We start from the raw sequence: 27,777 nt of genomic DNA, 5'->3' as shown, positions 1-27,777 counted from the left end.
GAGCAGAGCCGGGAGACCCGCCCTCCCCGCCAGGCCCCGCCCCCGCGCTCGGCCCTCACCCGGACCTGGGCGCGCGGAGCAGAGCCGGAGCTGCCGCCGCCGCTGCGATGTGGTCCGCGCTGCCGCTGCTCTGCGCGGGGGCCTGGCTGCTGGGCGCCCTGACCCACGGCGCCGCCGGGCTGTTCGTGGGCTTCCCAGGTGCGTGCGGGGCGGGGGGGGAGGCGTGCAAAGCGGGGGACAGAGGGGTGCGGGGAGGGGGCCGGGGCCCGAAATCCACACCCGCACCCCGGGCGAGGGAGGGGGGACCCCGCGTCGGGAGCCCCCGCCGGCCTCGGGCGCTGGGTCGGGACGGGAAGGGTGCGCCGCGCTGGGAGGAGGGGTGTGCGCGACCCGAGGAGCGGTGCACGGGTGCCCAGGGCCCCCCCTCCCAGCGGGGTGCAGCGGCGAGGGTGCCGAGGGAGCCCGCAGCCCCCTGTGCCCTCCACCCCGACCTGGGGGGCAGGGGGCGGCGGGGGGCTCCGATCTGCGCCCGCGGGGCCTTCCCGGCCGCTCCCGGCAGACCCGGCGCCCGGGAATCCCCAGGCGCGCCCCGGCCCGTGGGCAGAAGGGGCGGGACTCCCGGCTGCGTGGAGGGACTGCAGCTCAGCCCTGAACACGGAGGGCTCCCGGGGTCCAGGCGAGCCCCAGGGCTCCCCTTTCAGCTGCTCCCCCCCCCAGCCCCTCCTCCCCCACTGCCCGCCCTGCGCTGGGCCTCAGCCACCCCCACCCCCAGGCCCCTTCCCCTCCCCCCCCTCGGGCAGGAGGAGATCTCTGAGGCTGGGTCCGGCCTGCCTAGGACCCTGCCTTCCTCCCCGCGACCCCATTCATACAAGAAAAACCCCAATCCGGCAAACCGGGACCCAGCCGCCCCCCCACCCCCAGAACTGTGCCTGGCCCTGGTGGGGAGGCCTGCCCCGGGGAGGGGGGGCCAGGCACCCCTCTAACTCCAGGGCTGGGCTGCGCACACCTCTCCTATGCAAGGCCAGCAGGAGGGTAAATATGGGGGGCTCGGTGGGCCATGGGGCGGGTCCCGGGGCAGCCCCCTAACCCAGCCACAGACCTAGGTAACATGCGTGAGGTCCTGCCTTCGCCGGCCATCACTGTGGGGGCCGGAATCTGAGTTCTCCGATGGTTTCCAGGGACCACACACTCTAATTCCCCCCCAACTGGCCAAAACCGTCAACACAGGCCCCGGCCAGTGTGGCTCAGTGGATAGCGCTCAATCGATACCTGGTTCCATACCGGGTTCGATTCCGGTCCAGGGCACGTACCTCGGTGGCAGGCTCCATCCCTAGCCCTGGGCAGGGGGCGGGCGTGCAGGAGGCAGCCAGTGGGTGTGTGTCTCTCACATCGATGTTTCTCTCTCTCTCTCTCTCTCCCTCTCCCTTCCTCTCTGAAATCAATAAAAATATATTTTCAATAAAGAGGCTCATGCAGCCCTAACTGGTGTGGCTCAGTGGATAGAGCGCCGGCCTGCGGACTCAAGGGTCCCAGGTTCAATTCCGGTCAAGGGCATGTACCTTGGTTGCGGGCACATCCCCAGTGGGAGGCGTGCAGGAGGCAGCTGATCGATGTTTCTCTCTCATCGATGTTTCTAACTCTCTCTCCCTCTCCCTTCCACTCTCTCTGTAAATCAATGGAAAAATATCCTCGGGTGAGGATTTTTTAAAAAGACCTGGAAAAATGGGATAAAATCAGGAAGCAGGCCAGGTTGGTGACCCCTGTTCTAGACCGTCCCCAGGCAGTCTCCCCCTCCCCCCCCCCCTTCTTCCCTAAATCACGGTCTGTGGCGATGGGTGTAGCTGGGGTTGGGGCCCCGCCCCGGGGTTTCCCTGGCTTCTCCCACTGACCTCCCATGTCCCGGGTTTTCACACCCACGTGTTGATTTTTTAAAAAATATTTTTATTGATTTCAGAGAGGAAGGGAGAGGGAGAGAGAGAGACATCCATGATGAGAGAGAATCATGGATTGGCTGCCTCCTGCATGCCCCCTACTGGGGATCAAGCCTGCAACCTGGGCACGTGTCCTTGGCCGGAATCGAACCCGGGACCTTCCAGTCCACAGTCCAATGCTCTATCCACTGAGCCACACCAGCCAGGGCTCCACGAGTTGCTTTTAAAGCCCCCCAGCGGCCAGCAAACGCCAGCCGGTGGTCCCCCAGTTCCACCTGCTCCCAACGCTGGCCCCGAGCCTCCTCTGAGACCCGCAGCTGCCCGCGACCCGGCCTGCAGACCTCCCTCTGAAACCCGCCTCGGGGCAGGAGTCGGGGGGCCGTGCATGTCCTCCCAGGTTTCCGGGACGGGTCTGTGACCCCCAGAGCGAGATCTAGATTCTGAACAGCAGAGGTCTTCAAACTGGGGGGACGGGGGGCGGGGCGCGGATCCGCAGGGGGACGTAAGGAAATTCCAGGGGATCCCGCACAGACTGGGGGTCCCTTTCCAGGCCCCCGACTTCCGGGCCCTCGACAGATCCAGGCTGGGTCCGTGCTTCAAGGAAGGAAGCTGATTTTCAGGAGGGCGGGCCTCAGCGGTGTCAGCTGATGGGGTCCCAGGAGCAGGGCTGAGTGTTAGGGCGCCATGTGATTCGGGCGGGGCGAGGAATGCCTGGCATTGAGCAACACTGTGCTAAAAATGGACTTCCCGAGCGGGAGGGCGGTGGGAGGGACGCAATCCACCCGGGACCTTGTATGCACTTACACGGAGTGGCCAGATGATGATGATCTCTGAACGCACAATCATCTGGCCACTCAGTGTAGATCCTATAGAATAAAAGGCTAATATGCAAATGGTCCCCTCAACCAGGAGTTCGACCAGCAGGCAGGCCGGCCAACCGCCCATGTCCCCTCCCCCTGGCCAGGCTGGCCGGACCCCACCCATGCACGAATTCATGCACCGGGCCTCATATATATATATATATATATATATATATATATATATATATACTGAGTGGCCAGATTATTATGCGTTCAGAGATCATCATCATCTGGCCACTCGGTGTATGCATGGCCCCCGACACAGACAGTGGGGAGATGAGGGCTTGGGGTGGGGGATGGGGGTGGGGATGGGCTGGAGGGGGTCCACGGGGGGAAAAAGAAGACATGAGTGTGTAATATTTTCAACAAGAAAGAATTATTTTTTTAATGGCCTTCCTGGTCCCAACATAAGCAATAATGTTTTCATGGCTTATTGTTATTTTATTTTATTTTTATTGATGTCAGAAGGGAGAGGGAGAGAGAGAGAAGCATCAATGATGAGAGAGAATCATAGATTGGCTGCCTCCTGCACACCCCCTACTGGGGATCGAGCCCGCAACTCGGGCATGTGCCCTGACCGGGAATCGAACCCAGGACCCTTCTGTCCGCAGGCCGACGCTCTATCCACTGAGCCACACCGGTCAGGGCCCAGAGCAAATCTTTATACCATTCCGAGCCCCATGCGTCTCGGGGGGCGGGGGGGGGTGGTGGTAAACACGACGGAAATATACACGTTTTGTCCTGTTGCACGGAGCGAGGTGAGGGCCGGAGATCGGGTACAGACAGATGGTCCCTTGGGGCGAAGTTCTGAGGCGCGTGTGGGTGCAGATGGGGTTCAGGAGGAAGAGAAACTGTAAGACGTCCGACGCTGCCAGGAAGGGGCTGCCCGTGTGACTGGGGCTGGGTGTTAAATCACCAGGACTTACTGCCCACCGCCCGTCACGTGATGTCAGTCTGATTTCACAATGTCACTGTGCGCATGAAGCGGGAATGTCTCCTTTGCAGGTAGGTCTTCCCATTTAAAATGAATGGGAAGGGTCCCGGGTTCAATTCCCGGTCAGGGCACATGCCCGGGTTGCGGACTCGATCCCCAGAGGGGGGCATGCAGGAGGCAGCCGATCCATGATTCTCTCTCATCATGGATGTTTCTCTCTCTCTCCCTCTCCCTTTCTCTCTGAAATCAATAAAGAAATATATTTTTAAAAAAAATAAAAATAGCCCTAACCAGTTTGGCTCAGTGGCTAGAGTGTCAACCTGCGGACTGAAGGGTCCCGGGTTCGATTCCCGTCAAGGGCATGTACCTTGGTTGCGGGCACATCCCCAGTAGGGGGTGTGCAGGAGGCAGCTGATCGATGTTTCTCTTTCATCGATGTTTCTGACTCTCTCTCCCTCTCCCTTCCTCTCTGTAAAAAAATCAATAAAATATATTTTTAAAATAATAAAATAAAAATAAAAATGAAATGAATGCTTAGAGCCTTGGCCGGTGTGGCTCAGTGGATAGAGCATCTGCAAAACCTGCCTGTGGACCGAAGAGTCCCGGGTTCGATGCCGGTCAAGGGCATGTACCTCGGTTGGCTTGTGGGCCCCTCCCCAGTCCAGGCCCTGGCCGTCTGGAGTGTGTGTAGGAGGGAACCAGTCAATGTGTTTCACTCACATCGATGTTTCTTTCTGTCTCTCCCTCTCACTTCCTCTCTCTCTAAAAATAAATGGGGGAAAAATACCCTCGGGTGAGGGTTAAAAAGAAATGACTTTTTAGAGAACTTATGGGGGTAGACAGGGAGGGGCCCACAGACAATGGGCAGGCCCGTGTTTGTAAATAGGGTTTATTTTTAAAATTTTTTAAAAATATATGTTTTTATTGATTTCAGAGAGGAAGAGCGAGGGAGAGAGAGAGATAGAAACATCAACGATGAGAGAGAAACATTGATTGGCTGCCTCCTGCACGCCCCCAACTGTGGATTGAGCCCACAACCCGGGCATGTGCCCTTGACTGGAATCGAACCCGGGACCCTTCAGTCCGCAGGCCGACGCTCTATCCACTGAGCCACACCGGCCAGAGCTGTAAATAGGGTTTAGCAGGAACACACCCAGCGGCGTGGCCAGGGCCGAGCTGAGTGGCGGTGACATAGACCACGGGGATTGTGCAAAGTCTAGGACACGTACTCTCGATCCTTTCCACGCAAGAATTGCACATCGTTGGGAGTATATAGATTTTTTTAAAAATATACCCTGAGCCCAAACTGATTTGGCTCAGTGGATAGAGTGTCGGCCTGCGGACTGAGGGGTTCCAGGTTCGATTCCGGTCAGGGGCATGTACCTTGGTTGCGGGCACATCCCCACTGGGGGGTGTGCAGGAGGAAGCTGATCGATGTTTCTCTCTCGACGAAAAAAAAAAAGAAGAAGAAGAAAAAATATACCCTGAGTGACCAGATGATGATGATCTCTAAACGCCTAATAGTCTGGCCACTCAGTGTGTGTATATATTAGAGGCCCGGTGCATGAATTCATGCATGGGTGGGGTCCGGCCAGCCTGGCCAGGGGGAGGGGACATGGGCGGTTGGCCGGCCTGTTTGCTGGTCGAAATCCTGGTTGAGGGGACAATTTGCATATTAGCCTTTTATTCTATAGGATACACACTGAGTGGCCAGGTTATTATGCATTCAGAGATCATCATCATCTGGCCACTCGATGTGTATTTTTATTGATTTCAGGGGAAGGGAAAGGGCGAAGGAGAGGGTTAGAAACATCCATGATGAGACAGAATCACGGATCGGCTGCCTCCTGCACGCCCCCTACTGGGGATGGAGCCCACAACCCGGGCATGTGCCCTGACCGGGAATCGAACCCTGACCTCCTGGTTCCTAGGTCGATGCTCAGCCACAGAGCCACGCTGGCTGGGAGGACGTATATAGATTTTTTAAATTAACTTCTTATTGAGAGTCTCCTGCAGAGAAGGACACAGATCATTACACACGCCTCCCGCCCGGCGCCCGCGCCTAACTCCTCTTTCTCTTTCCACAGAGACGGTTCGCTTTAAGTCGTGGATGCTGCAGGTCAGTGCCCAACTTCTTCTTTCTGAGGTTTCTCATGCCTCGGCGCTTCCTGTTCTCTGGCCAGGCCCTACCAGATGGGAGGCAGTGGTGGGGGGGGGGGGGGGAGAGGGGATGGGGGTTTCCAGCCGTGGCCTCCGGGTCTTCCCATCTGCAGGGAAGCGGCGGCTGAGTCCCCAGGAGGGACGTGGGCCGGCAGCCAGCCTTGCAAGCCTCAGGGTTCATTCTACATTTTTTAATATATTTTTACTAGTGGCCCGGTGCACGAAATTCATGCACAGGGGGTGGGGGGCGGGCGGAATGGGGGGTCTCTCAGCCCGGCCTGCACCCTCTCCAATCTGGGACCCCTCAGGGGATAACCGGCAGTCGGACATCCCTCTCACAATCCAGGACTCTCTGTCTCCCGGGCCTCAGGCGCTGGCGCCCGACTTCTCCAACTCCCACAGGCCCGGAGCGGCTGGGGGGGCGGGGCTGCCGCCATCTTTTCAGGTTAATTTGCATGCCCACTCTGATTGGCTGTTGAGCGTGGCGGAGTGACAGTAATTTGCATGTTTCTCTTTTATTAGTGTAGATTGATTTCAGAGAGGAAGGGAGAGGGAGAGAGAGAGAGAGACATCCATGAGGAGAGTGAATCCTGGATCGGCTGCCTCCTACACGCCCCACACTGGGGATGGAGCCCGCCACCCGGGCGTGTGCTCCTGACCGGGAATTGAACCCTGACCTCCTGGTTCCTAGGTCAAGGCTCAACCGCTGAGCCACGCTGGCTGGGCACTTTGCCGTAAACTTGACCATCACCAGCGGGGGTGCCCACGGCTGACGGCACGGGGCAGGTCCCTGTCCTGGGGCCCCTGGGGTGTGTGGGGGGGCGTTCAGGTGGCCTCCTGGGCTCCATCCTGGCCGCAGGTCCCTGGGGGCTGGGAGTTGCCCTTTAACGTCCTGATGTTGGCATCTGAGACCCCGGACGGCAGACACAGCTGCCTGGGGTCGGGCCTGAGAATGGCTGTCCGCAAAAATACCCTCCATCCACCAAACTCTTAGGAAAGAGCGCCAACCCCTCCGGGAGCCGCGTCGGTTCAGGGACTGAGCCGTCTGTTTCCCGGGACTGAGCCGTCCGGCCCCCGGGACTGAGCCGCCCGGCCCCTGGGACTTAGCCGTCCGGCCCCCGGGACTGAGCCATCCGGCCGCCGGGACTGAGCCGTCCGGCCGCCGGGACTGAGCCATCCGGCCCCCGGGACTGAGCCGCCCGGCCCCGGGACTGAGCCATCCGGCCCCCGGGACTGAGCCGCCCGGCCCCGGGACTGAGCCATCCGGCCCCCGGGACTGAGCCGCCCGGCCCCGGGACTGAGCCATCCGGCCCCCGGGACTGAGCCGCCCGGCCCCGGGACTGAGCCATCCGGCCCCCGGGACTGAGCCGCCCGGCCCCGGGACTGAGCCGTCCGGTTCCCGGGACTGAGCCGCCCGGCCCCCGGGACTGAGCCGTCCGGTTCCCGGGACTGAGCCGCCCGGCCCCCGGGACTGAGCCGTCCGGTTCCCGGGACTGAGCCGCCCGGCCCCCGGGACTGAGCCACCCGGCCCCGGGACTTGGGGCTGAGCGCCGCGGCGTTCTGTTCTAGCACCAGAAGGCGTACAGCACGGTCGAGTACCAGCACAGGCTGCAGACCTTCGCCAACAACCGGAGGAGGGTCGCGGCCCACAACGCCAGGAACCACACGTTTACAAGTACGTGACGTGGGGCGGGGGGGGGGGGGGGGGGGCTGGGCTGCAGGTCTGGCTCCCTCGGGGGAGAAGGAACGCCCGGGTGCTGGGAGGAAACCCATCAGTGACACCGCTCCTTCCTATTATTATCTTTTATAAGATTTTTTCTTTTTTAAAACATCCTCCCCCGAGGATATTTTCTCATTGGCTTTTAGGGAGAGTGGACGGGAGGGGGAGAGACAGAGAGAGAGAAACATCGATGGGAGAGAAACACATCGATGGGTTGCCTCCTGCATGCACCCCGACCAGGGCCCGGCCCGGGGAGGAGCCTGTAACGAGGGAACATGCCCTGGACTGGAATCGAACCCGGGACCCTTTGGTCCCCTGGCCGATGCTCCATCCACTGAGCCTCACTGGCCAGGGCCCCCAGGGGGATTCTGAGGCACAGCCAGGCTTGACCTTGGGGTACTGAATTGACCTTGGGGCACTGAGTTGACCTTGGGGCACTGACCTGACCTTGGGGCACTGAGCTGACCTTGGGGCACTGAGCTGACCTTGGGGCTCTCCGTTATGACATTGATAAATGTGACGCAGCCAAGGGTCCACGTAGCGTAAAGCGGACCCAGGGAGCATGGGGCTCCTTCCGTTCTGTTTCTCTCTTCGTGCTCACATCTTGGTCTTCTGTTTCCATTTTTCATTTTGGCCTTTGTTTTTCTCTCCTTTTGTTCAGTGGGAATAAACCCATTTTCAGACATGACCTTCGCGGAATTTAAGCACAAGTATCTGTGGTCAGAGCCTCAGGTGGGTGCCATGCGCCGTGACCGACCCCGAGTCCTTTTGCTCCGACCTTGGGAATAACCGTACGGTCCCCCTCTACCCCCCACTGACCCGGCCGCCGCTGGCGGGGGGGCGGGGGGGGGGCCCGGGTCCATGGCGGGGCCCGAGAGGCCAGCTCCCAGCAGCCCCTCAGCCCACGCTCCGGCCTCAGCGACGCGGACCCTGAACGTAGGGTTGCTGGGTAACAGGCAGATGCCCAGCTAAAAGTGAAATTTCAAATGAAAAGGGAAAAAAGGATGATATTTTAGACCAAGTGTATCCTGAGCCTTGATGGGACGTACACCCCAGAGCTAGTCTTCCTCTACCTGAAATCCAGGTTTAACTGGAGGGACTGTACCCCCACTCACTACGTCCGGATAGCCTGGGCTCTCGGGAGCTTTTTAAAAATATATACTTTTTTATTGATCTCAGAGAGAGAGAGAGAGAGAGAGAGAGAGAGAGAGAGAGAGAGAAACATCCATGATGAGAGAGAATCACGGATCGGCGGCCTCCTGCACACCCCCCACTGGGGATCGCTGGGTAGACCCACGTCCCGCGAGGTTCTGGGTTCGGGATCTGGGGAAGGGGCCGCACGCAAATAACAGAGACAAGAAATAATAATTTGGAAATCGGGGGGCCAGGCGGGAGCACCATCCTTTTATTCAGTTTGGGATCCACCGATTGCCCTCAGGCAGGCAATTCCAGTAACAGGAAGACTGTTTTTTTTTTTTTTTTAAATATATTTTATTGATTTTTTACAGAGAGGAAGGGAGAGGGATAGAGAGTCAGAAACATCGATGAGAGAGAAACATCGATGAGAGAGAAACATCGATCAGCTGCCTCCTGCACGCCCCCCACTGGGGATGTGCCCGCAACCAAGGTACATGCCCTTGACCAGAATCGAACCTGGGACCCTTCTGTCCGCAGGCCGACGGTCTATCCACTGAGCCACACCGGTTTCGGCAACAGGCAGACTGTCTTATCAGGAAGGATTTACGTGACCGTCTGGTGGGGAAGTCGCTTCAGCCACCGTGGTCTCCACTACACAGCGGGTGCATAGCTCTGACCTTTGCCAGGGCTCAAGGGTCACCAGCCTTCCGGGCTCCTGGTCCACACCTCTCTGCTAGCGAAGACAGTAGGCGGCTTCCCACACATCGAGCCCGCAACCCGGGCCTGTGCCCCGACCGGGAATCGAACCCTGACCTCCTGGTTCACAGGTCCACGCTCAACCGCTGAGCCACGCCGGCCGGGCAGGCGGGGATTCCATTTTAAGGACCTGTATTTCTGTGAAAAAGGTTGTGTTTGCCCTCACCGGTGTGGCTCAGTGGATAGAGCGTCGGCCTGCGGACTGGAGGGTCCCGGGTTCGATTCCGGTCAAGGGCATGGACCTTGGTTGCGGGCACATCCCCAGTGGGGGGCGTGCAGGAGGCAGCGGATCGATGTTTCTCTCTCATCGATGTTTCTGGCGCTCTCCCTCTCCCTTCCTCTCTGTAAAAAAAATCAATAAAATATATTTAAAAATAAATAAATAAAATGTTTTAAAAGGTTGCGTTTGTTGTTGCAGAACTGCTCGGCCACCAAGAGTAACTACCTCCGGGGCCGAGGCCCCTACCCCGCCTCTGTGGACTGGAGGAAGAAAGGCCACTTTGTCTCCAAAGTGAAAAACCAGGTACGCCCGGCCCCCCGCCCCCACCCCTTCCCGAGCGCCCGCGCCGAGCCCCGTGGCGAACCGGGGGCGGGCAGGGCCTTATCGCCCCTCCGCAGCCCCGTGAGGCAAGCACCGTCCTTCCGTTAAACAGGTGATGAAACCGGGGTACAGAGAGGACGGCACCGCCCGGGCACAGGGCTGGGGGGGCAGGGCCGCCACGGGGAGCGGGGACCGTGGGCGAGGAGGCCGGGCAGCGGCCGGGCCACAGCAGAGGCTGCTGGGGTGGAAGGACGGGGCGGGACAGGTGGGGTCAGGTGTCTGGGTGTGTGTGTGGGGGGCGGGGGGTTGTCTAGGAGACAGACAGACCGGCTGGGCCTGGGCAGGCTGAGGTAGGGTGTGGGGAGTTGATGGGGGTTGTTTGTTTTTCAAATATATCTTTTTTTAAAAATATATATTTTATTGATTTTTTACAGAGAGGAAGGGAGAGGGAGAGAGAGTTAGAAACATCAATGAGAGAGAAACATCCATCAGCTGCCTCCTGCATGCCCCCTACTGGGGATGTGCCTGCAACCAAGGTACATGCCCTTGACCGGAATCGAACCCGGGACCCTTCAGTCTGCAGGCTGACGCTCTATCCACTGAGCCACACCGGTTAGGGCTCAAATATATCTTTCTGAGAGGCCCGGTGCATGACATTCGTGCACTGGGGGGTGGGGGGTCCCCGGAGCCCTCTCGCAGTCCGGGAGCCCTCGGGGGATGTCCACCTGCTGCAGAGGCGGGAGAGGCTCCCACCACCGCCGCTGCGCTCGCCAGCTGTGAGCCCGGCTTCTGGCTGAGCGGCGCTCCCCCTGTGTTGAGCGTCTGCCCCCTGGTGGTCAGTGCACGTCATAGCAACCGGTCGTTCTGCCGTTCGGTCGATTTGCATATTAGGGTTTTATTATATAGGATTGATCTCAGAGAGGAAGGGAGAGGGAGAGAGAGAAACCATCCATGATGAGAGAGAATCACGGATTGGCTGCCTCCTGCACGTCCCCCACTGGGGATGGAGCCCACCACCCGGGCATGTGCTCTGACCGGGAATCGAACCCTGACCTCCTGGTTCCTAGGTCAACGCTCAGCCACGGAGCCACGCCGGCCGGGCCTGGGGAGCGGTTAAAGCTAGGACTGTGGGTGGAATGCGATGGGAGGTGGCGGTGGGGGTCAGAGGGACGGAGGTGGGCGGGAGCCCGGGTCCCGAGGGCCGGCCTCACACGGGTGCCCAGTCACGGACCCCGCCCCCCTCCAGGGCGGCTGTGGCAGCTGCTGGACCTTCTCCACCACGGGGGCCCTGGAGTCCGCCATCGCCATCCAGACAGGCAAGATGCTCTCGCTGGTAAGTGGCTGGCCACAGGGTGGGGGCACAGGTGGGCCCTTCGTGCGGCTCCCGGGCCTCAGCGACGGATGCCAGGCCGCCCGGCTGTCCGCAGAGCACAGAGCTGGGCATGAGGGCCCCACCCTGAAGGCCGTGCCAGCCCCCCTCCCGTGTGGGTACCTGGGCCAGGGGAGAAGGGGAGCAGACCCCTCCCTGTGCCGTGTGCCACCACGGACCCGTGACCACATGCATGTGCACGCCCACAGCCGCCCAGCCCCTCCCCACACCAGTCGGCTGGGGGGTGGGCACTTTAGACACAGGGACGGCCCCTGCCTTCGGGGACGTGTTCTGTCTCTGGGCCCAGAGGCAGTGGGTGTGGCTCCGCGGGCGGCTCGGCGCCGGGTGCCGGAGCCCCACCGCGCTCACGGCCGGTGTGTGCTCCCACAGGCGGAGCAGCAGCTGGTGGACTGCGCCCAGAACTTCAACAACCACGGCTGCCAGGGGTACGTCCCGACGGGAGGCCCCGCCCTCCTTCCCCGCCCAGCGCTCCGAGGGGACCTGGGAGGGGCCCAGCCAGGGCCCGGGTGGGGAGGGAGGGTTGCCTGACATGCCCTGTGCCCGGGCCCAGCCGGGCCTCGAGGGGTGAGCGTCCTGGAGCTCCGGCCTGCAGGCCCGCCTGCCACTCTGTGTGTGCCTCTCGCAGGGGCCTCCCCAGCCAGGCCTTCGAGTACATCCGCTACAACAAGGGCATCATGGGCGAGGACACCTACCCCTACAAGGGCCAGGTAACTCCGCGTGCGCCTCCCCGACCCCGACACATCCCTCCCCACCCCTTCCTCAGGCCCAGGGCCGCCCCGCCCGCTGGAACGCAGCACCCTCTGCCTCCCCAGGGCCACTCCTCCTCCTCTTTTATATTTTTTACTAGAGGCCCAGTGCATGAATTCGTGCACCAGTGGGGACCCTTGGGCTGGCCTGTGGGCTCGGGCCGAAACCGGCTCTCCAACATCCCCCGAGGGGTCCCAGATTGCGAGAGGGCACAGGCCAGGCCGAGGGACCCCACTGGTGCACGATCGGGACCGGGGAGGGATGCGGGAGGGCTCCAGGGTATGTCCAGCCCATCTTGCTCAGTCCTGATCGGCCGGACCCCAGCAGCAAGCTAACCTGCTGGTTGGAGCATCTGCCCCCTGGTGGTCAGTGCACGTCATAGCAACTTGTGGACCAGTCAACTGTCTGCCCCCTGGTGGTCAGTGCACGTCATACCGAGCAGTTGAGCGGCCTTAGCATCTCATTAGCATATTACACTTTGGTTGAATAGACAACCGGACACTTAGCATATTAGGCTTTTATTATATAGGATTATATTTTGATTTCAGAGAGGAAGGGTGAGGGAGAGAGAGAAACCTCAATGATGAGAGAGAGTCATGGATCGGCTGCCTCCTGCACGCCCCCCACTGGCGATTGAGCCCGCAACCCGGGCCTGTGCCCTGAGCGGGAATCGAACCGTGACCTTCTGGCTCATAGGTCGATGCTCAGCCACTGAGCCACACCAGCCGGGCCGGGTCCTGCCTCTCATCACCTGGCCTCCTCTCCCTCCTCTGTGGCTCCCGGTCTGAGGCTGGTGCATCCCCCACCCCGTGCCCTGGGCTCCATCTCCCCGTGTCCCGGGGCAGGGTTACGCGCCCGCCCCCCCAGCTCCCACCGAGTCTCCTGCCGCCGGACTGTGAGCTCCTGGGAAACCCACGCCTCGCAGGCTCCGCGCCGACCCCAGGCCCGGCCCACGCAGCGTCTGCTCCTCCGTGTTGCCGGGCTGCGTGGGGGAGACCCTCACCTGTGGCCCCTGCCCTTTGCCCTCAACAGGACGGCAAGTGCAAGTTCCAGCCCGAGAAGGCCATCGCGTTCGTCAAGGACGTGGCCAACATCACCCTGGTGAGCACCGCGCCCTCCGTTCCACGCGGGGGCCACTGCCATCGGGCCCACGGGCACGGCGGTCTCACGTCCCTTAAATCGTGGTGACTGGGCCCACGAGAGAAGCGGGGCAGGACCGCCGGTGGGCAGACGCTCTGCCCCGGGTCCACCGAGTCTGCACACCCAAGTTTCCTCCGTTTTCTTTTCTTTTCTTTTTTTTTAATACATTTTTTATTGATTTTTTTACAGAGAGGAAGGGAGAGGGAGAGAGAAACATCCATGATGAGAGAGAATCATGGATCGGCTGCCTCCTGCACGCCCCACGCTGGGGATCGAGCCCACAACCCAGGCATGTGCCCTGACCAGAATCGAACCCGGGACCCTTCAGTCCGCAGGCAGATGCTCTATCCACTGAGCCACACCGGCCAGGGCAAGTTTCCTCAGTTTTCTTGTCTGTAAAATGGGATCAGTCGTCGCCACCCTGCAGACGGGGTGTGAGGGTGTGGCGGGCCGGAGAGCGCCACCGTGACCTCGCTGAGCAGGAACGCGTCCCAGAGGACGAGCAGGTCCCGCTGCGGCGACGGGGCCCGGCCTGTGTGGCCAAACGCGGGGTGTCAGCCTCTCTCGCGGGCACGCCCCGGCTCAGGCAGGGCCGGGCCAGGACGCGGGCAGAGGGGTGCGCCCATCACGACCCCCAAAGTCTCCCAGCCAGGCCTGACCCACGGGGCTGGGGAGGTGCAGGCGCCCCGTTCCCCCGGGGGAGCTGCGGGCAGGGTGAGCGGCCCCCCGTGACCCCCCCGTGACCCCGCCGGGCGGGGGAGGATGCATGTGAAGGCCCAGAGCATGTTCCATGGGTGTGTCCCTGGTAGGCGTGACGTGTGCACACGGGAGCGCCCGGCCGAGCACACGCGTGCCCACAGACGCGTGGGGCTCCTGTCTGTGCAGCAGCAGCAGCGACCACACAGCTGGTCACGTCTAGGCGCTGTGCCCCCCCCCTCCCCGCACATCCCCTCCCAGGACACGGCCTGGGAGGCAGAGCCACGGTCACCCCGCCTCACAGAGCAGGAGCGAGCTCCGAGGGGAAGCTGTGGTGGGCCGGCTCACGCCACCCCACACCCCACACCCCACACCCCACGCCACCCCACACCCCACAGCCGACTCCCTCCGACGCGCCCTCCGAGGCCGGGCGGCTCGGGGTGTTTATATCCTGCTCGGGGGGCATCTGGGCTCCGCGGAACCCCTCTGCCTGGTTCCCGGGGGAGCCGTGTCCCTGGCCTGTGGGCCCGGCCAGCGCTGGCATCCGGCCCTCTGGCAGGGCCGCCGGAATGCGGGCAGGAATGCGGGCACTCGCTCCCACTGGGCCGGCCGGCCGCCTGCCTTCCCGGCCTCCGTCTGCCCCGACCGGTCCGGGCCAGGGGGGCAGGACTGGCCCCAGCTCAGCTGACCGCCACCCCCAAGTCCCCTCCCCGAGCCCCAGCCAGGGCACGGCTCCTTCGCTCAGCGACTCCCGTGGGTTCCCAGGGTGCCTCCCGAGGTGCCGATGACACTGCCGGGCTGCGGCCTGGGCTCGGGGACTTCCTATAAACTTCCCCCCCCGCACCCCCCTTGCTCCACCCCCCCCCTCCACCCCTGGACCCAAAGCCTCCGACTTCCTCCCGCGGCCGCCAAAGGGGACAGGGGATGTCTCCTCCAGGAACTGGGCCTGGCTGGGTCTCCTCGCACGCCCCCCACCCTCAGCCAGGTCCTACCAGCTCCTGGCTAGTAACCCTGGGTCCCCCATGAGACCTCCCCAGCCTGGCTTTGTGGGGTGGGGGTGCAGTGGGGGGGGAGGGGGGTCGCAGTCCGTGGCTCATGAGGGCCCAGCAAGTGGTCAGGAGTGACTGGGTGCAAATTCCCCAGCAACAGTGCGGGGGGCAGGGGGGGCGAGGGGGGGGGCCAGACAGAAAACCCAGCGTGACCTAGCCCTTCCGGCAATAAGAGTGGGGGCCCCCACGCTACCCCCAACATCTGCTGTGAGGGGCGGCTGGCTGCCCGTTGTGGCTGCCTCTTGGTCTAAAACAAGGGTGGGGAGCCCTGGCCGGTGTGGCTCAGTGGATAGAGCATTGGCCTGCGGACTGAAGGGTCCCAGGTTCGATTCCGGTCAAGGGCATGTACCTTGGTTGCGGGCACATCCCCAGTGGGGGTGTGCAGGAGGCTGTTTCTCTCTCATCGATGTTTCTAACTCTCTATCCCTCTCCCTTCCTCTCTGTAAAATATCAATAAAATATATTTTAAAATAAATGAATAAAATAAAAATAAAACAAGGGTGGGGGACTGGCCCCGCCCAGGCCGGGCCCGGGGTGAGCTGGTTAAATGCTGACCCAGTGGACCAGGCTCCTTTGTAACTTTAAGGGATGACTCTGAATGGCCTTCCGGGATGTGACAGACATCCAGGCCCTGGGAGAGAAAAGGTTGCCCACCCCGATCCCTCCCCCCAAGGGCACATCTGCACGGTCCTGCCCGACCCACCGACAGACCGGCCGTGGGTGGAAGAGCTGCAGCTTGGAGGTGGGGCGGGGAGGGGACCCCTGTCCACCCGTGCGCCCCCGTCCGCCCACAGAATGACGAGGAGGCCATGGTGGAGGCGGTGGCCCTGTACAACCCCGTGAGCTTCGCCTTCGAGGTGACCAGCGACTTCATGCAGTACCGGAAGGGCATCTACTCCAGGTGAGACCGCCCTGCTCAGCCCCCGCCCCCCGCCCCGTCCAGAGGCCCGGCAGGGAGAGGGACCAGGAGAGGGCCCCCCCCCCCCGCAGGGCGAGGGCGGGGCCAGGCAGGGAGAGGGCGGGGCCAGTACCTCGCGGCTCCCGCGCTGCGCCCCTTTGCGCGCTGCGCCCCTTTGCGCGCTGCGCCCCTTTGCGCGCTGCGCCCCTTTGCGCGCTGCGCCCCTTTGCGCGCTGCGCCCCTTTGCGCGCTGCGCCCCTTTGCGCGCTGCGCCCCTTTGCGCGCTGCGCCCCTTTGCGCGCTGCGCCCCTTTGCGCGCTGCGCCCCTTCGCACACACAGCTGAGAGCAGGGTCTGTGCACCCCGAGTGGAGGAGCCACTCACCGCCAGGCCCCCCTCCTGGAACTGACTCGGAGCGTATCCCCCCTCCCCGCCGCATTGTCAGCCCGTTTCCGTCTGTTTCCCAGCACTTCCTGCCATAAAACCCCAGACAAGGTCAACCACGCGGTGCTGGCTGTGGGGTACGGAGAAGAGAACGGGAAACCCTACTGGATCGTCAAGAACTCCTGGGGCCCCCAGTGGGGGATGAACGGGTAGGCCGGCAGGTCCCTGTGCTGGGGGGCGGGGGGACGGGGAGGGGCCTGCTCAGGTCGGGGAGCCCTGCGGGGGAGGGGGGGGCTGGGGCGGAGAAGGAGACCTCCCCGCCAGGGCCCCTCTAGCAGCCCCTCGCCTGGCCCTGTCCTGGGCCGAGATCTGAACAACTCGGTCCAGGCAGCAAGTCTGTCCCTGATGGTGGTGGACAGCCCCTCCTGTGGGAGAGGAGGGCTGGAACCAGTGGCCTAGGCATGAACACCGAGTGGCCCGATGATGATGATCTCTGAACGCATAATAATCAGGCCACTCAGTGTAGATCCTATACAATAAAAGGCTAATATGCAAATGGTCCCCTCGACCAGGAGTTCGACCAGCAGGCAGGCGGGACCCCATCCATGCACGAATTTATGCACCGGGCCTCTAATATATATAGATCTACACTGAGTGGCCAGATTATTATGCGTTCAGACATCATCATCTGGCCACTCAGTGTATGTTAAGGTTTTTATTGATATTAGAGCAGTGGTTCTCAACCTTCCTAATGCCGCGAACCTTTAATACAGTTCCTCCTGTGGTGGTGACCCCCAACCATAAAGTTATTTTCGTTGCTACTTCATAACTGTAATTTTGCTACTGTTATGCATCGTAATGTAAATATCTGTGTTTTCCGATGGTCTTAGGCTCTACAGCAGCGGTCCTCAGCCTGTGGGTCGCTACAACAGGAGGAACTGTATTAAAGGGCCGCGGCAGTAGAAAGGTTGAGAACCGCTGTATTAGAGAGAGAGGGAGGGAGAGGGAGAGAGAAACATCCATGATGAGAGAGAATCATGGACCGGCTGCCTCCTGCACGTCCCCCACTGGGGATGGAGCCCGCAACCCGGGCACGTGCCCTGATGGGTAATCGAACCCTGACCTCCTGGTTCATGGGTCGACACTCAGCCACTGAGCCACGCCGGCCGGACCCCTGAGGAGACTTTGTCCATGTCCTTACTTTGGGGGGGACCCGGTGGTAATGAAATAACTACGGGGGGAGGGGGCAGCTAGGGAGGGCTCTCCGGGGGCCCTCAGGGAATTCTGGGAGAAGTGAGAAAAAGGTGGAGGTCACCTGGTCAGGTCAGTGATTTCCTGAGAATAAACAAGCCCAGGGCCGCTGTTTTAGCATCAATTCAGGGGCTAATCTGTGGAGTCAGGCCTCAGGGAGCCGCAGACACCCTGGAAAAGTCTGGGTGAGGCCTCAGCCCGCCCTCCCCTCTCACAGGTACTTCCTCATCGAGCGCGGGAAGAACATGTGCGGGCTGGCGGCCTGCGCCTCCTACCCCATCCCGCAGGTGTGAGCCCGTGGGCTGCAGCAGGGACCGCTAGCGGAGATGGGGCGCCGGGCACTGGGCCGCTGGGGGATGCCCTGCTCCAGCCGGGGAGAACGTGGGGGAGCCCCCAGCCCTCGCTCTGCGTCCTCACCCCCGATTGAGGAAGAGGAGTCCAGCCACCAGCCCACCTGCCTCCCGCCAAAGCTGACCACCAGCCGTGCCTTAGGCCTGGATTTAACCGGCTCCAAGGATATTCTTTATCCCCGAGGCCTCGTGCACCCAGTAGGGCGTGCTGGGCCTTCCCGTGGCCTTTCCCCAATAAACGCTCAGCGAGCACCTCCCGGCTGGGCCTGCGCTGTGTGCTTCAGTCTGGGGCCAACGGGGACCCCGACGGGCCTGCCCTGGGGGCACCGGCCTTCGAGGGGGAGGGAGGGGGGCACGAGGGGCTGCCCAGGTGTCTGGCTGGGGGACAGTGGGAGAGCATTTCATGACACATGTGCCTGGGGCCTGGGGCCTCTCATCCCCCCTCCCACCACCTTCCTGTGCAGACACCGTGTTGTTGTTTTTGTTTTTTAAAATATATTTTACTAGAGTCCCAGTGCACGAATTCGTGCACAGGTAGGGTCTGGCTGGCCCCACCCCCAATGGGGACCCACTGGGGGAGGGGCCATGGGAGGGCTCCAGGGCATGTCCGGGCCCATCTTGCTCAGTCCCAATCAGCCGGACCCCAGCAGCAAGCTGACCTACCAGTCGGAGCATCTGCCCCCTGGTGGTCAGTGCATGTCAGAGCGACTGGTCAACCAGTCGACTTTCTGCCCCCTGGTGGTCAGTGCACGTCATAGCGATCAATTGAGTGGCCTTAGCATCTCATTAGCATATTATGTTTTGATTGAACAGACGCCTGGCACTTAGCATATTAGGCTTTTATTATATATTTTATTGATTTCAGAGAGGAAGGGAGAGGGAGATAGAAACATCCATGATGAGAGGGAATCATGGATCAGCTGCCTCCTGCACACCCCCCACTGGGGATTGAGCCCACAACCCAGGCATGTGCCCTTGGCTGGAATTGAACCTGGGACCCTTCAGTCCACAGGCCGACGCTCTATCCACTGAGCCACACCAGCTAGGGCCAGACACTCTGTTCTCAGCCCTGGGGTGACGTGGGATAAAGCCCAGCCCAGGAGCCACTACAGCCCGCCAGCGGGCACCCGACCCCCACAGCACACCCTCCAGCGCGTTTAGTTTATTCCACAAAACCGCCACCAGGCCCAAACCCGGAGATCGTTCCACACGCTCCTTCCTCCACAGACGGCGAGCCAGCGCGTGCACCGCGTGCAGGTGCCCCAACGGCGGGAGCGCAGGCGTGTTTCTGTTACACTCATTAAACCCATGAGACCCTCACTCCGGGCTCCCCTCACAACCAACCCCCCAGGTTCTCTAACACGGCAACGCCCAGCTGGTCCACACGCTGAGCGAATGGTTGTTTGCCCGATTCCCACCCGCAGGCAGTAAGTTCAGGGAACGTGTTTTCTTTATTTTTTTAAAATATTTTATTGATTTCTTATAGAGAGGAAGGGAGAGGGATAGAGAGTTAGAAACATCCATCAGCTGCCTCCTGCACACCCCCCACTGGGGATGTGCCCGCAGCCAAGGTACATGCCCTTGACCAGAATCGAACCTGGGACCCTTCAGTCTGCAAGCCGACGCTCTATCCATTGAGCGACACAGGTTAGAGCTCACGTTTAAGTTCAGACCATCCTGTGGGGTGACGTTAGGTCTCTGAGTTTGCAAGGCCACCACGCAGGACCCCCTGAGCTATCAGGTCACACGTGGCCCCTTTCGTCACCACCCAGATCACGTCGGGGTCCTGAGTCCCAGGCCAGCCCTCCATCCGGCTCTGGGGGGGTCCCCGCTTTGGGGGTCAGCAGTACAGGGCCCGCAGGGAGGTCGGAGCTCGTGCCGAGCACAGGTCAAGGGCAAAGCAAACTGCCCCCTCACCTGACGCTCACACACACAGCTCAGCCGTGTGCTCATCCGTAAGCACGCCTGGACACGGACCGGACACAGACAGCGGGCGCCACCCCTCCCGGGAGCGGGAACCGCATCCCGGCTCAGCCACCCAGTCAGTCTGTTTGTCTGTCTGTCCGTCTGTCCCTCCAGGCGGAAGCCACGTCCACCTGTTCTGAAACCATTCGAGCCCTCGTGTCTCCTTCCTCTTTTCATTTCCTCTTTGGCTGTTATTGTTCCCAATCTTCTCGATGTTGAAACGCAAGCAAGAAACACCCCCCAAGAAATGTCTCCCTGGCTCTCCCTCCTCCCGACGGGCGCTGGGACCAGCCCAGCCGGGCCCCCCGCCCACCGCGGGGCAGAGGGCTCATCGGCAGGAGCAGGACGGCCGAACGCTGTGCCTCCCTCTGCGGGGTGCCCACGGGGCTGCACGCTGCACTCAGCCCCGGCCCCAGGGAACAGCCCGGGGGGCTGCACCCGCAGGAACAGTGCTGGGCTCGCATGCGAACGGGAGACTGGACTTTATTGCAACCACACACACACCTGCTGCCCCGGGGTGCTGGGCGCAGGAGCCCCCAGACCAAACAGGTCTCTGCTTCGCTGCTGACCTCGCGGCCAGGGCCCGGGAGCCGGAACCTGGGGACCCAGGGCCACACCGGCAGACACAGAGGGACAGCCATGGCCCCAGATCATCTCTGTCCCCCAGCATCAGGGGGAAGGAGGAGGCGGGGTGGCCATGGTCGCTGACAGAGGGGACCTGGACGGTGAGCTATGAATCAATGCATGAGCACAGCACCCATTCAGAGACTGAAGGGCCCTGGCCGGTGTTGCTCAGTGGATAGAGCACCGGCCTGCGGACTGAAGGGTCCCAGGTTCGATTCCAGCTTGCGGGCACATCCCCACTAGGGGCATGCAGGAGGCAGTCGATCCATGATTCTCTCTCATCTATTTTTTTTTTAAATATATTTTATTGATTTTTTTACAGAGAGGAAGGGAGAGGAATAGAGTTAGAAACATATTTAGGTGTGTGTGTGTGTGTGTGTGTGTGTGTGTACTAGAGGCCTAGTGCATGAATTCGTGCATGGGTGGGGTCCGGCCAGCCTGGCCAAGGGGAGGGAACATGGGTGGTTGGCCGGCCTGCCTGCTGGTCGAACTCCTGGTCAAGGGGACCATTTGTATATTAGCCTTTTATTCAATAGGATATACACTGAGAGGCCAGAATATTATGCGTTCAGAGATCATCATCATCTGGCCACTCGGTGTATATAATGCAGAGAAGTCCTTGCTGAGAGCCCTGCTTGAGGCAGCCTCCTGGGCTCCTCGGCGAACATCAGCGCATCAGCGTGGTCTGAGGGGCCCCCCATGCAGAGGCCCAGCGTGCAGGCCCCTCTCAGCTGCCAGACAATCAGTGCCAGCAGCTCTGCCAGTTGCATTGACCTTGACGGGAACATCCCCACTGGCCCCAGACCACTGCCTTCCTCCCCCCGCCCTCCAAGAACATCACCACGTGGCGGCCAGCCCCTGGATTCTCATAGGTCTACCGGATGCTCTGGCTCAAAGTGACCCCACACGAGCAGGGCAGACCTGCCCACCTAAGCCCCGCCAAACCCCGGGAGCTTGAGGAATAGAGCGTCGTGGTAAGCCGACTGAGTTTTGGGGTGAAGGACACAACAGGTAACGAGGCATCACTTAAACCCCGTCCCTTTTCCTGCCATCGTCACCCTTGGAACAGACGTGTCCCTTGCAAACAGCTGGTTTGGTTTGTTAACCAGTTCGACCATCTCTGGATGGAAGCACTTAGCCATTTACTTTCAATTATTTACATATTTAGGTTTGAATCTTACTATTTTTTACAGAGAGGAAGGGAGAGGGAGAGTTAGAAACACTGATGAGAGAGAAACATCCATCAGCTGCCTCCTGCACACCCCCTACTGGGGACGTGCCCGCAACCAAGGTACATGCCCTTGACCGGAATCGAACTTGGGACCCTTCAGTCCGCAGGCTGATGCTCTATCCACTGAGCCACACCAGTCAGGGCTGCATCGTTATCTTTAAAGTGTTATAGCTCCACTACCTGAATGACTTTTATTAAAGGACTAGAGGCCTGAGCACGATATGCGTGCACTCGGGGGTGGGAGGGGGTCCTGCAGCCCGGCCTGAGCCCTCCTGCAGCCCGGGCGCCCTCAGAGGATGTCCGTCTGAAGGCTTAGGCCCGCTCCCCGCAGTCGGACATCCTTAGTGCTGCCGCGGAGGCGGGAGAGGCTCCTGCCACCACCGCTGCACTTGCCAGCCGTGAGCCCGGCTTCTGGCTGAGCTGCGCTCTTGCTCCCCCTGTGGGAGCACACTGACCACGGGGGGGGGGGGGGGGGGGGGGGCAGCTCCTGCATTGAGCGTCTGCCCCCTGGTGGTTAGTGCACGTCATAGCGGTTGAGCAGCCTTAACCTTTTGCACTCGGATGTCAAGTGAGACTCGACACGGTTAGTATCGGTAGCAGCTCTTTTTATACTCTGAATGTATCAATAATTTAAAATATAAAAAAATCCCAATAAATAAGTTTGTATGAAAAGAAACTCCAGTTTTTTATTCTACTGCCGCGCTTTGTAAAATCTGGGGTATTTAAAAAATTAAATCCCGAGTAGAATAAAGGAATCGAGAAAAAAGCAAGCGAGTGCAAAGGGTTAATATATAATTAGCATATTATGCTTTGATTGGTTGAACGGCCAACTGGATGACCAGACACTTAGCATATTAGGCTTTTATTATATAGGACTAGAGGCCCACTGCATGAAATTTGTACACGAGGTGGGGGGGGGAGGTGTCCCTCAGCCCAGCTTACACCCTCTCCAATCTGGGACATCCCTCTCACAATCCAGGACTGCTGGCTCCCAACTGCTTGCCTGCCTGCCTTCCTGATTGCCCCTAACCGCTTCTGCCTGCCAGCCTGTTCATCCCCTAACCACTCCCCTGCCAGCCTGATGGACACCTAACTGCTCCCGTGCCGGCCCGATTGCCCCTAACGTCCCTCCCCTGCCAGCCTGGTCACCCCTAACTTCTCTCCCCTGCTGGCCTGGTTCCCCCGAACTGCCCTCCCCTGCAGGCCTGGTCACCCCCAAGTACCCTCCCCTACAGGCCTAGGTCCTCCCCAACTGTCCTCCTCTGCAGGCCTGATCGCCCCCAACTGCCCTCCCTTGCAGGCCATCTTGTGGCGGGCATGTTGTGTCTACATGAGGGCGGCCATCTTTGACCACATGGGGGCGGCCATCTTGTGCGAGTGTGTAATGGTCAATTTGCATATTACTCTTTTATTAGATAGGATGACTTAGGGTGTTCAAGCACCAATTTGTTATGGTCAGCCCGTTTCTCAAAGAGATGCTTGTAATTTGTTCATCACACTTTGTCTCACGTGCCTTGCTGTTCTTACGCGCTGAACATTCTATGTGCAAATCCTTTGAAGAAATAACGACTCACCCGTAGGCCTAAGGGAGAACCGTGAGGGGTCCTAATTCCTGGGCGGGCCCTCGACCTCACGCCCTTTAGCCCCAGTGAGACTGTCAAAAGCGCCCGCCTGCCTGCCAGGCGCACAGTGACCGTGGCAAACACCTGTGAGATAAAGGCAGCACTGAACACGGGCCCACGTCCCTGGACCGTCTTCCCGCAGATCCGGCCCACCAGGTCCTCCCCAGCCTGCCTCTCCATCTGCACCGCCTCAGGCACCTCATGGGACTCTGCACCTTTTCCCAGGACGCTCAGTGGGAGGCGGGATGGAACCGCCAAGGGGCCGTCCCTCCCACGGTGCCTCTGGGAAGCCGACCTTGCTCCCTTCCTCACGATCACAATCCTTTTCTCTCCAAACATTTTAGAGGCTTTATACACAATATCCCTGTGTCTTCTAGGGACAGACAAACTGGGGGGTGCGGGGGGGTTTCATTTCTCATTTAGTCTCTCCTTTTTGTGCTCATCTACATCTTTACAAGGAAGTAAAAATAGCCCTGGCAGGTACGGCCCTGTGGATAGAGCGTCGGCCTGCGAACTGAAGGGCCCCGGGTTCGATTCCGGTCAAGGGCACATGCCCAGGTTGTGGGCTCGATCGCCAATGGGGGACTTGCAGGAGGCAGCCAATCGATGATTCTCTCTCATCATGGATGTTTCTCTCTCTCGCCCTCTTCCTTCCTCTCTGAAATCAATAAAAATAGATTTTTTTCTTTTTTTTAAATATATTTTACTGATTTTTTACAGAGAGGAAGGGAGAAGGATAGAGAGTTAGAAACATCGATGAGAGAGAAACGTCGATCAGTTGCCTCCTGCACGCCCCCCACTGGGGATGTGCCTGCAACCAAGGTACATGCCCTTGACTGGAATCGAAGCCGGGACCCTTCAGTCCGCAGGCCGACGCTCTATCCACTGAGCCAAACCGGTTTCGGCAAAAAATAGATTTTCTTTTAAGGTAATACATTTTATCTTGCATTTCTAGGCATTCTGTAGTTGGAGCAGTTTCAACAAATGATGTATCTTAAACTACTATACTGCTCTGAAACAAGTCTCCAGACCTTATAAGAAAAAAAAAAAAAAAAAAGTACATGATCCCTGCCCTAACCTGTTTGGTTCAGTGGATAGAGCGATGGCCTGTGGACTGAAGGGTCCCAGGTTTGATTCCTGTCAAGGGCATGTACCTTGGTTGCGGGCACATTCCCAGGTGGGGGCGTGCAGGAGGCAGCTGATCGATGTATGTTTCTCATCGATGTTTCCAACTCACTATCCCTCTCCCTTCCTCTCTGTAAAAAATCAATAAAATATATACTAAAAAAAAAATACACACTCCATGACAGACACACAAGAAGACTTAGTGAGACTCGGGGATTGAGAACGGACAGATGTTTGTGTGGCTGGAGAGTGGGAGGAGTGCGGCTGGGGGTGTTGAGTTAGATAACCACGTGCCTTAACCCACGGAACCGTGACTTCCCGGCTGTGGCACGCACTGCAGAGCAGGGGCCGCTGCTAACCAGGGCCCATAGGACCAACGGCAGCGACGGGCTGAAAAAGCAACAACAAAAGGTCTCCATTTTAAGGAAATAACTTCAAACCTGTGACAATATCACCGCTGCTTAAGGAAGACAAAACGTCTGAAAAGTGCCTACTACGTGACACAGGGACCAGTCCAGGGATACACACGAATGCGACGGGGTGTGTTGACACTCCCCGCTGTTCCACACGCATATCTCGCCCCTGATGACAAACGAACAGCCTACGACTTTACACACCTGTTTCTCCACATGCGTGTACAGCGAGTGCTACTAAGACCGTGCTGAAGTGCGACCCAGGGCGCCATTTCAGCAACCATGGTCTGAAAAGTTAACTCTTACAAACACCGCCTGTTAGTGCACATGGGAAAGCACGCCCTGTGCGGGACACCTGATCCGAAGACCATGTATGTCCACTATCCGGGGTGGGGCTGAAGGAGGGTCACAGCTGTGAGTAGTGAAAGCTTATTCCTGTTATTATTTACTAGAGGCCCGATGCACAAAATTCGTGCAAGAGTAGGCCTTCCTCCCTAACCGGTGTTGCTCAGTGGATAGAGCGTCGGACTGCAGACTGAGGGGTCCCGGGTTCGATTCCGGTCAAGGGCATGTACCTTGGTTGTGGGCACATCCCCAGTGGGGGGCGTGCAGGAGGCAGCTGATGGATGTTTCTCTCTTATCGATGTTTCTAACTCTCTCTCCCTCTCCCTTCCTCTCTGTAAAAAAATCAATAAAATATATTTTAAAAAGAGTAGGCCTTCCTTCCCCCAGCTGGTGACACCGGCTTCCCTCTGTCCGCTGGCAGGCACCCGGGACCCGGACTTCCCTCGCAGCCCTGGCTTCGTCTGGAAGGTCACCTGGAAGGATGCCCGGTCTAATTAGCATATTATGCTTTTATTATTCTAGATTGTATTATTTTCCACACAAACACCTGTACACCTCCTGTCGCCCCACCCTGTATAGCAAGGAAAACGGTCAGAAAACATCACTGGTGAGCAGCCCTGAGCAGTAGTAACGAGATGGGGGTGGACACCGAGAGATGGTTAGTCTTAAATGCAGCCGCGTCATCGGTAAGGCACCTCCCTGTCCTTCGATTGGATCACCAGCTCGAGGAGGAGGCTGAACCCTACAAATTCTACATCGCGGGACGCGAGGAAGCTAATGCGAACGTCTCCAACATGGCCGTGACGCAACCCGAGCTGGTTAGTTTAACAAATACTAGGAAGTGCAATTATTTAGAAGACCAAGGTTTTCTAAAAAATGTACATTAGAACAAAATGGCTCAAAAAATTGTAACTATGTATGTTGATGGATGTTAGACGTCCTCATCATGTCACAATCTGTCCTCAGTATCAAGTCATGGTGTTCCCCTGATACTAGTGTGTCAGCACCTCACAGAATGGTTTTAATATGAATCCCATTTCGGTTTATGGTAAGTAACATGAGGACCATCTTGACCTACATTTAACTCTGGTGTTCTTATTATCGCACAAGTTATTCTGGAGTCACGTGAAGAATTACTACTCAGCCCTGGATGGTGTAGCTCAGTGGAGAGAGCATCCGCCTGTGGACTCCAGGGCCCTGGGTTCGATTCCGATCAAGGGCATGTGCCCGGGTTGTGGGCTTGGTCCCCAGTAGGGGGCATGCAGGAGGCAGCCAATCCATGTTCCTCTCTGAAATCAATAAAAATTAAAAAAAAAAAAAAAAAGAATTACTAGTCAGCCCTGGACGAGACTCCATCCCTGGTAGGGGGCGTGCAGGAGGCAGCTGGTGGATGTTCTCACATGGATCACTCTCTCTCTCCCTCCCTCTTAAAAAAAAAAAAAACAATTAAAAAAAAGGGTTACTAAGTTTAAAAATACTAAAACCACTTCACAGATTTTATGTCCAGGGGAGACACTGCCTTCTTTAGCACCAACGGGCACACCTGTCAGGGTCCTGCTCTGAACTACATTTAAGCGGTGGGGGGGGTCTTAGTGGACGAAGAAGAACCCGGGATCTCAGGCACCGTGAATGTGGTCAACACCCTAAACAAACGGACTGACGGCAAGCTGTCACACAGTGAAAATCCCCTCAGTGCTCTAAGTCAGTGGCCGGCAAACTGCGGCTCGCAAGCCACATGTGGCTCTTTGGCCCCTTCCACAAAATACCACGTGTGGGTGCGCACGTACAGTGCGATTGAAACTTCGTGGCCCATGCCCAGAAGTCGGTTTTCGGCTCTCAAAAGAAATTTCAATCGTTGTACTGCTGATGTTTGGCTCTGCTGACTAATGAGTTTGCCGACCACTGCTCTAAGTTAATGACAGTTTAGGAAAAACACAGCCATAGCCACGTGACCCTCTAACTTCAGAGCCGGACCGCAACAGAACGTGAGCGCAAGCCGCCAGAGCTGCTGCGGGTCAGGGGCAGGTGCCGACGCCACGCTTCTCGGCCCCTGGAGGCCAAGCCGGAAGGGAGACCACCACCTGAGACCAGTCTCAACACGAGGGGGAACATGCAGACACGGAGGTCGTGTAAACGCATCCACACAAGCACGCCGCTCTTTGAAATTTAAAGAAAAGATTTATTGAAGATCTGAAAAACAATTCCTAAAAGATTGGCTTTTCCAGAAAACCGCAGCTACACAATGCGTTGCGTCTATCGTGGGAGAACGTGCATGAGACACAAATACAAAACCATGAACAAGCCACCATCCTCAGCCATCGGAGCCGACACAGGCCCCAGGAACCATGGGGACGACTTGCGGAGAAGCTCGTTACTGTCAGCACCGTAAAAAAAAGGAGCACAGACGGATGACGGGCGGTTATACACGGAGCGAACCTTTGGCACTAGGAGTCAGCGTGTGTCACATCACACGTGTTATAAAAGTGCGCAGTGTCAAAGGAGGAGGACC

General features: G+C 59.0%; 1 protein-coding gene across 1 annotated transcript; it reads left to right on the top strand.

The window, feature by feature from the left end:
• Positions 1 to 48: 48 nt before the first annotated feature.
• On the top strand, positions 49 to 18,202 carry CTSH (cathepsin H). Its single transcript, XM_079764145.1, has 12 exons — positions 49 to 198; positions 5,813 to 5,844; positions 7,455 to 7,560; positions 8,267 to 8,337; positions 9,917 to 10,021; positions 11,286 to 11,372; positions 11,799 to 11,854; positions 12,055 to 12,136; positions 13,209 to 13,277; positions 15,856 to 15,962; positions 16,426 to 16,551; positions 17,811 to 18,202. The coding sequence occupies exons 1-12, from the start codon at positions 108 to 110 to the stop codon at positions 17,884 to 17,886; spliced, it is 1,008 nt and encodes a 335-aa protein (XP_079620271.1). The 5' UTR covers positions 49 to 107; the 3' UTR covers positions 17,887 to 18,202.
• Positions 18,203 to 27,777: the final 9,575 nt, after the last annotated feature.

Source organism: Cnephaeus nilssonii (genome assembly GCF_951640355.1).
Source record: "Cnephaeus nilssonii genome assembly, chromosome: 24".
NCBI classification, from domain to species: Eukaryota; Metazoa; Chordata; class Mammalia; order Chiroptera; family Vespertilionidae; genus Cnephaeus; species Cnephaeus nilssonii.
This window is presented reverse-complemented; position numbering and strand designations above follow the sequence as displayed.

Excerpts from the sequence above, each read along its gene's own strand:
- CTSH (XM_079764145.1), top strand. The coding sequence starts at position 108 with ATGTGGTCCGCGCTGCCGCTGCTCTGCGCGGGGGCCTGGCTGCTGGGC. Across the intron at positions 10,022-11,285 it reads TCTCCAAAGTGAAAAACCAG|GGCGGCTGTGGCAGCTGCTG; the intron begins GTACGCCCGGCC and ends GCCCCCCTCCAG. Across the intron at positions 16,552-17,810 it reads CCCCAGTGGGGGATGAACGG|GTACTTCCTCATCGAGCGCG; the intron begins GTAGGCCGGCAG and ends CCCCTCTCACAG.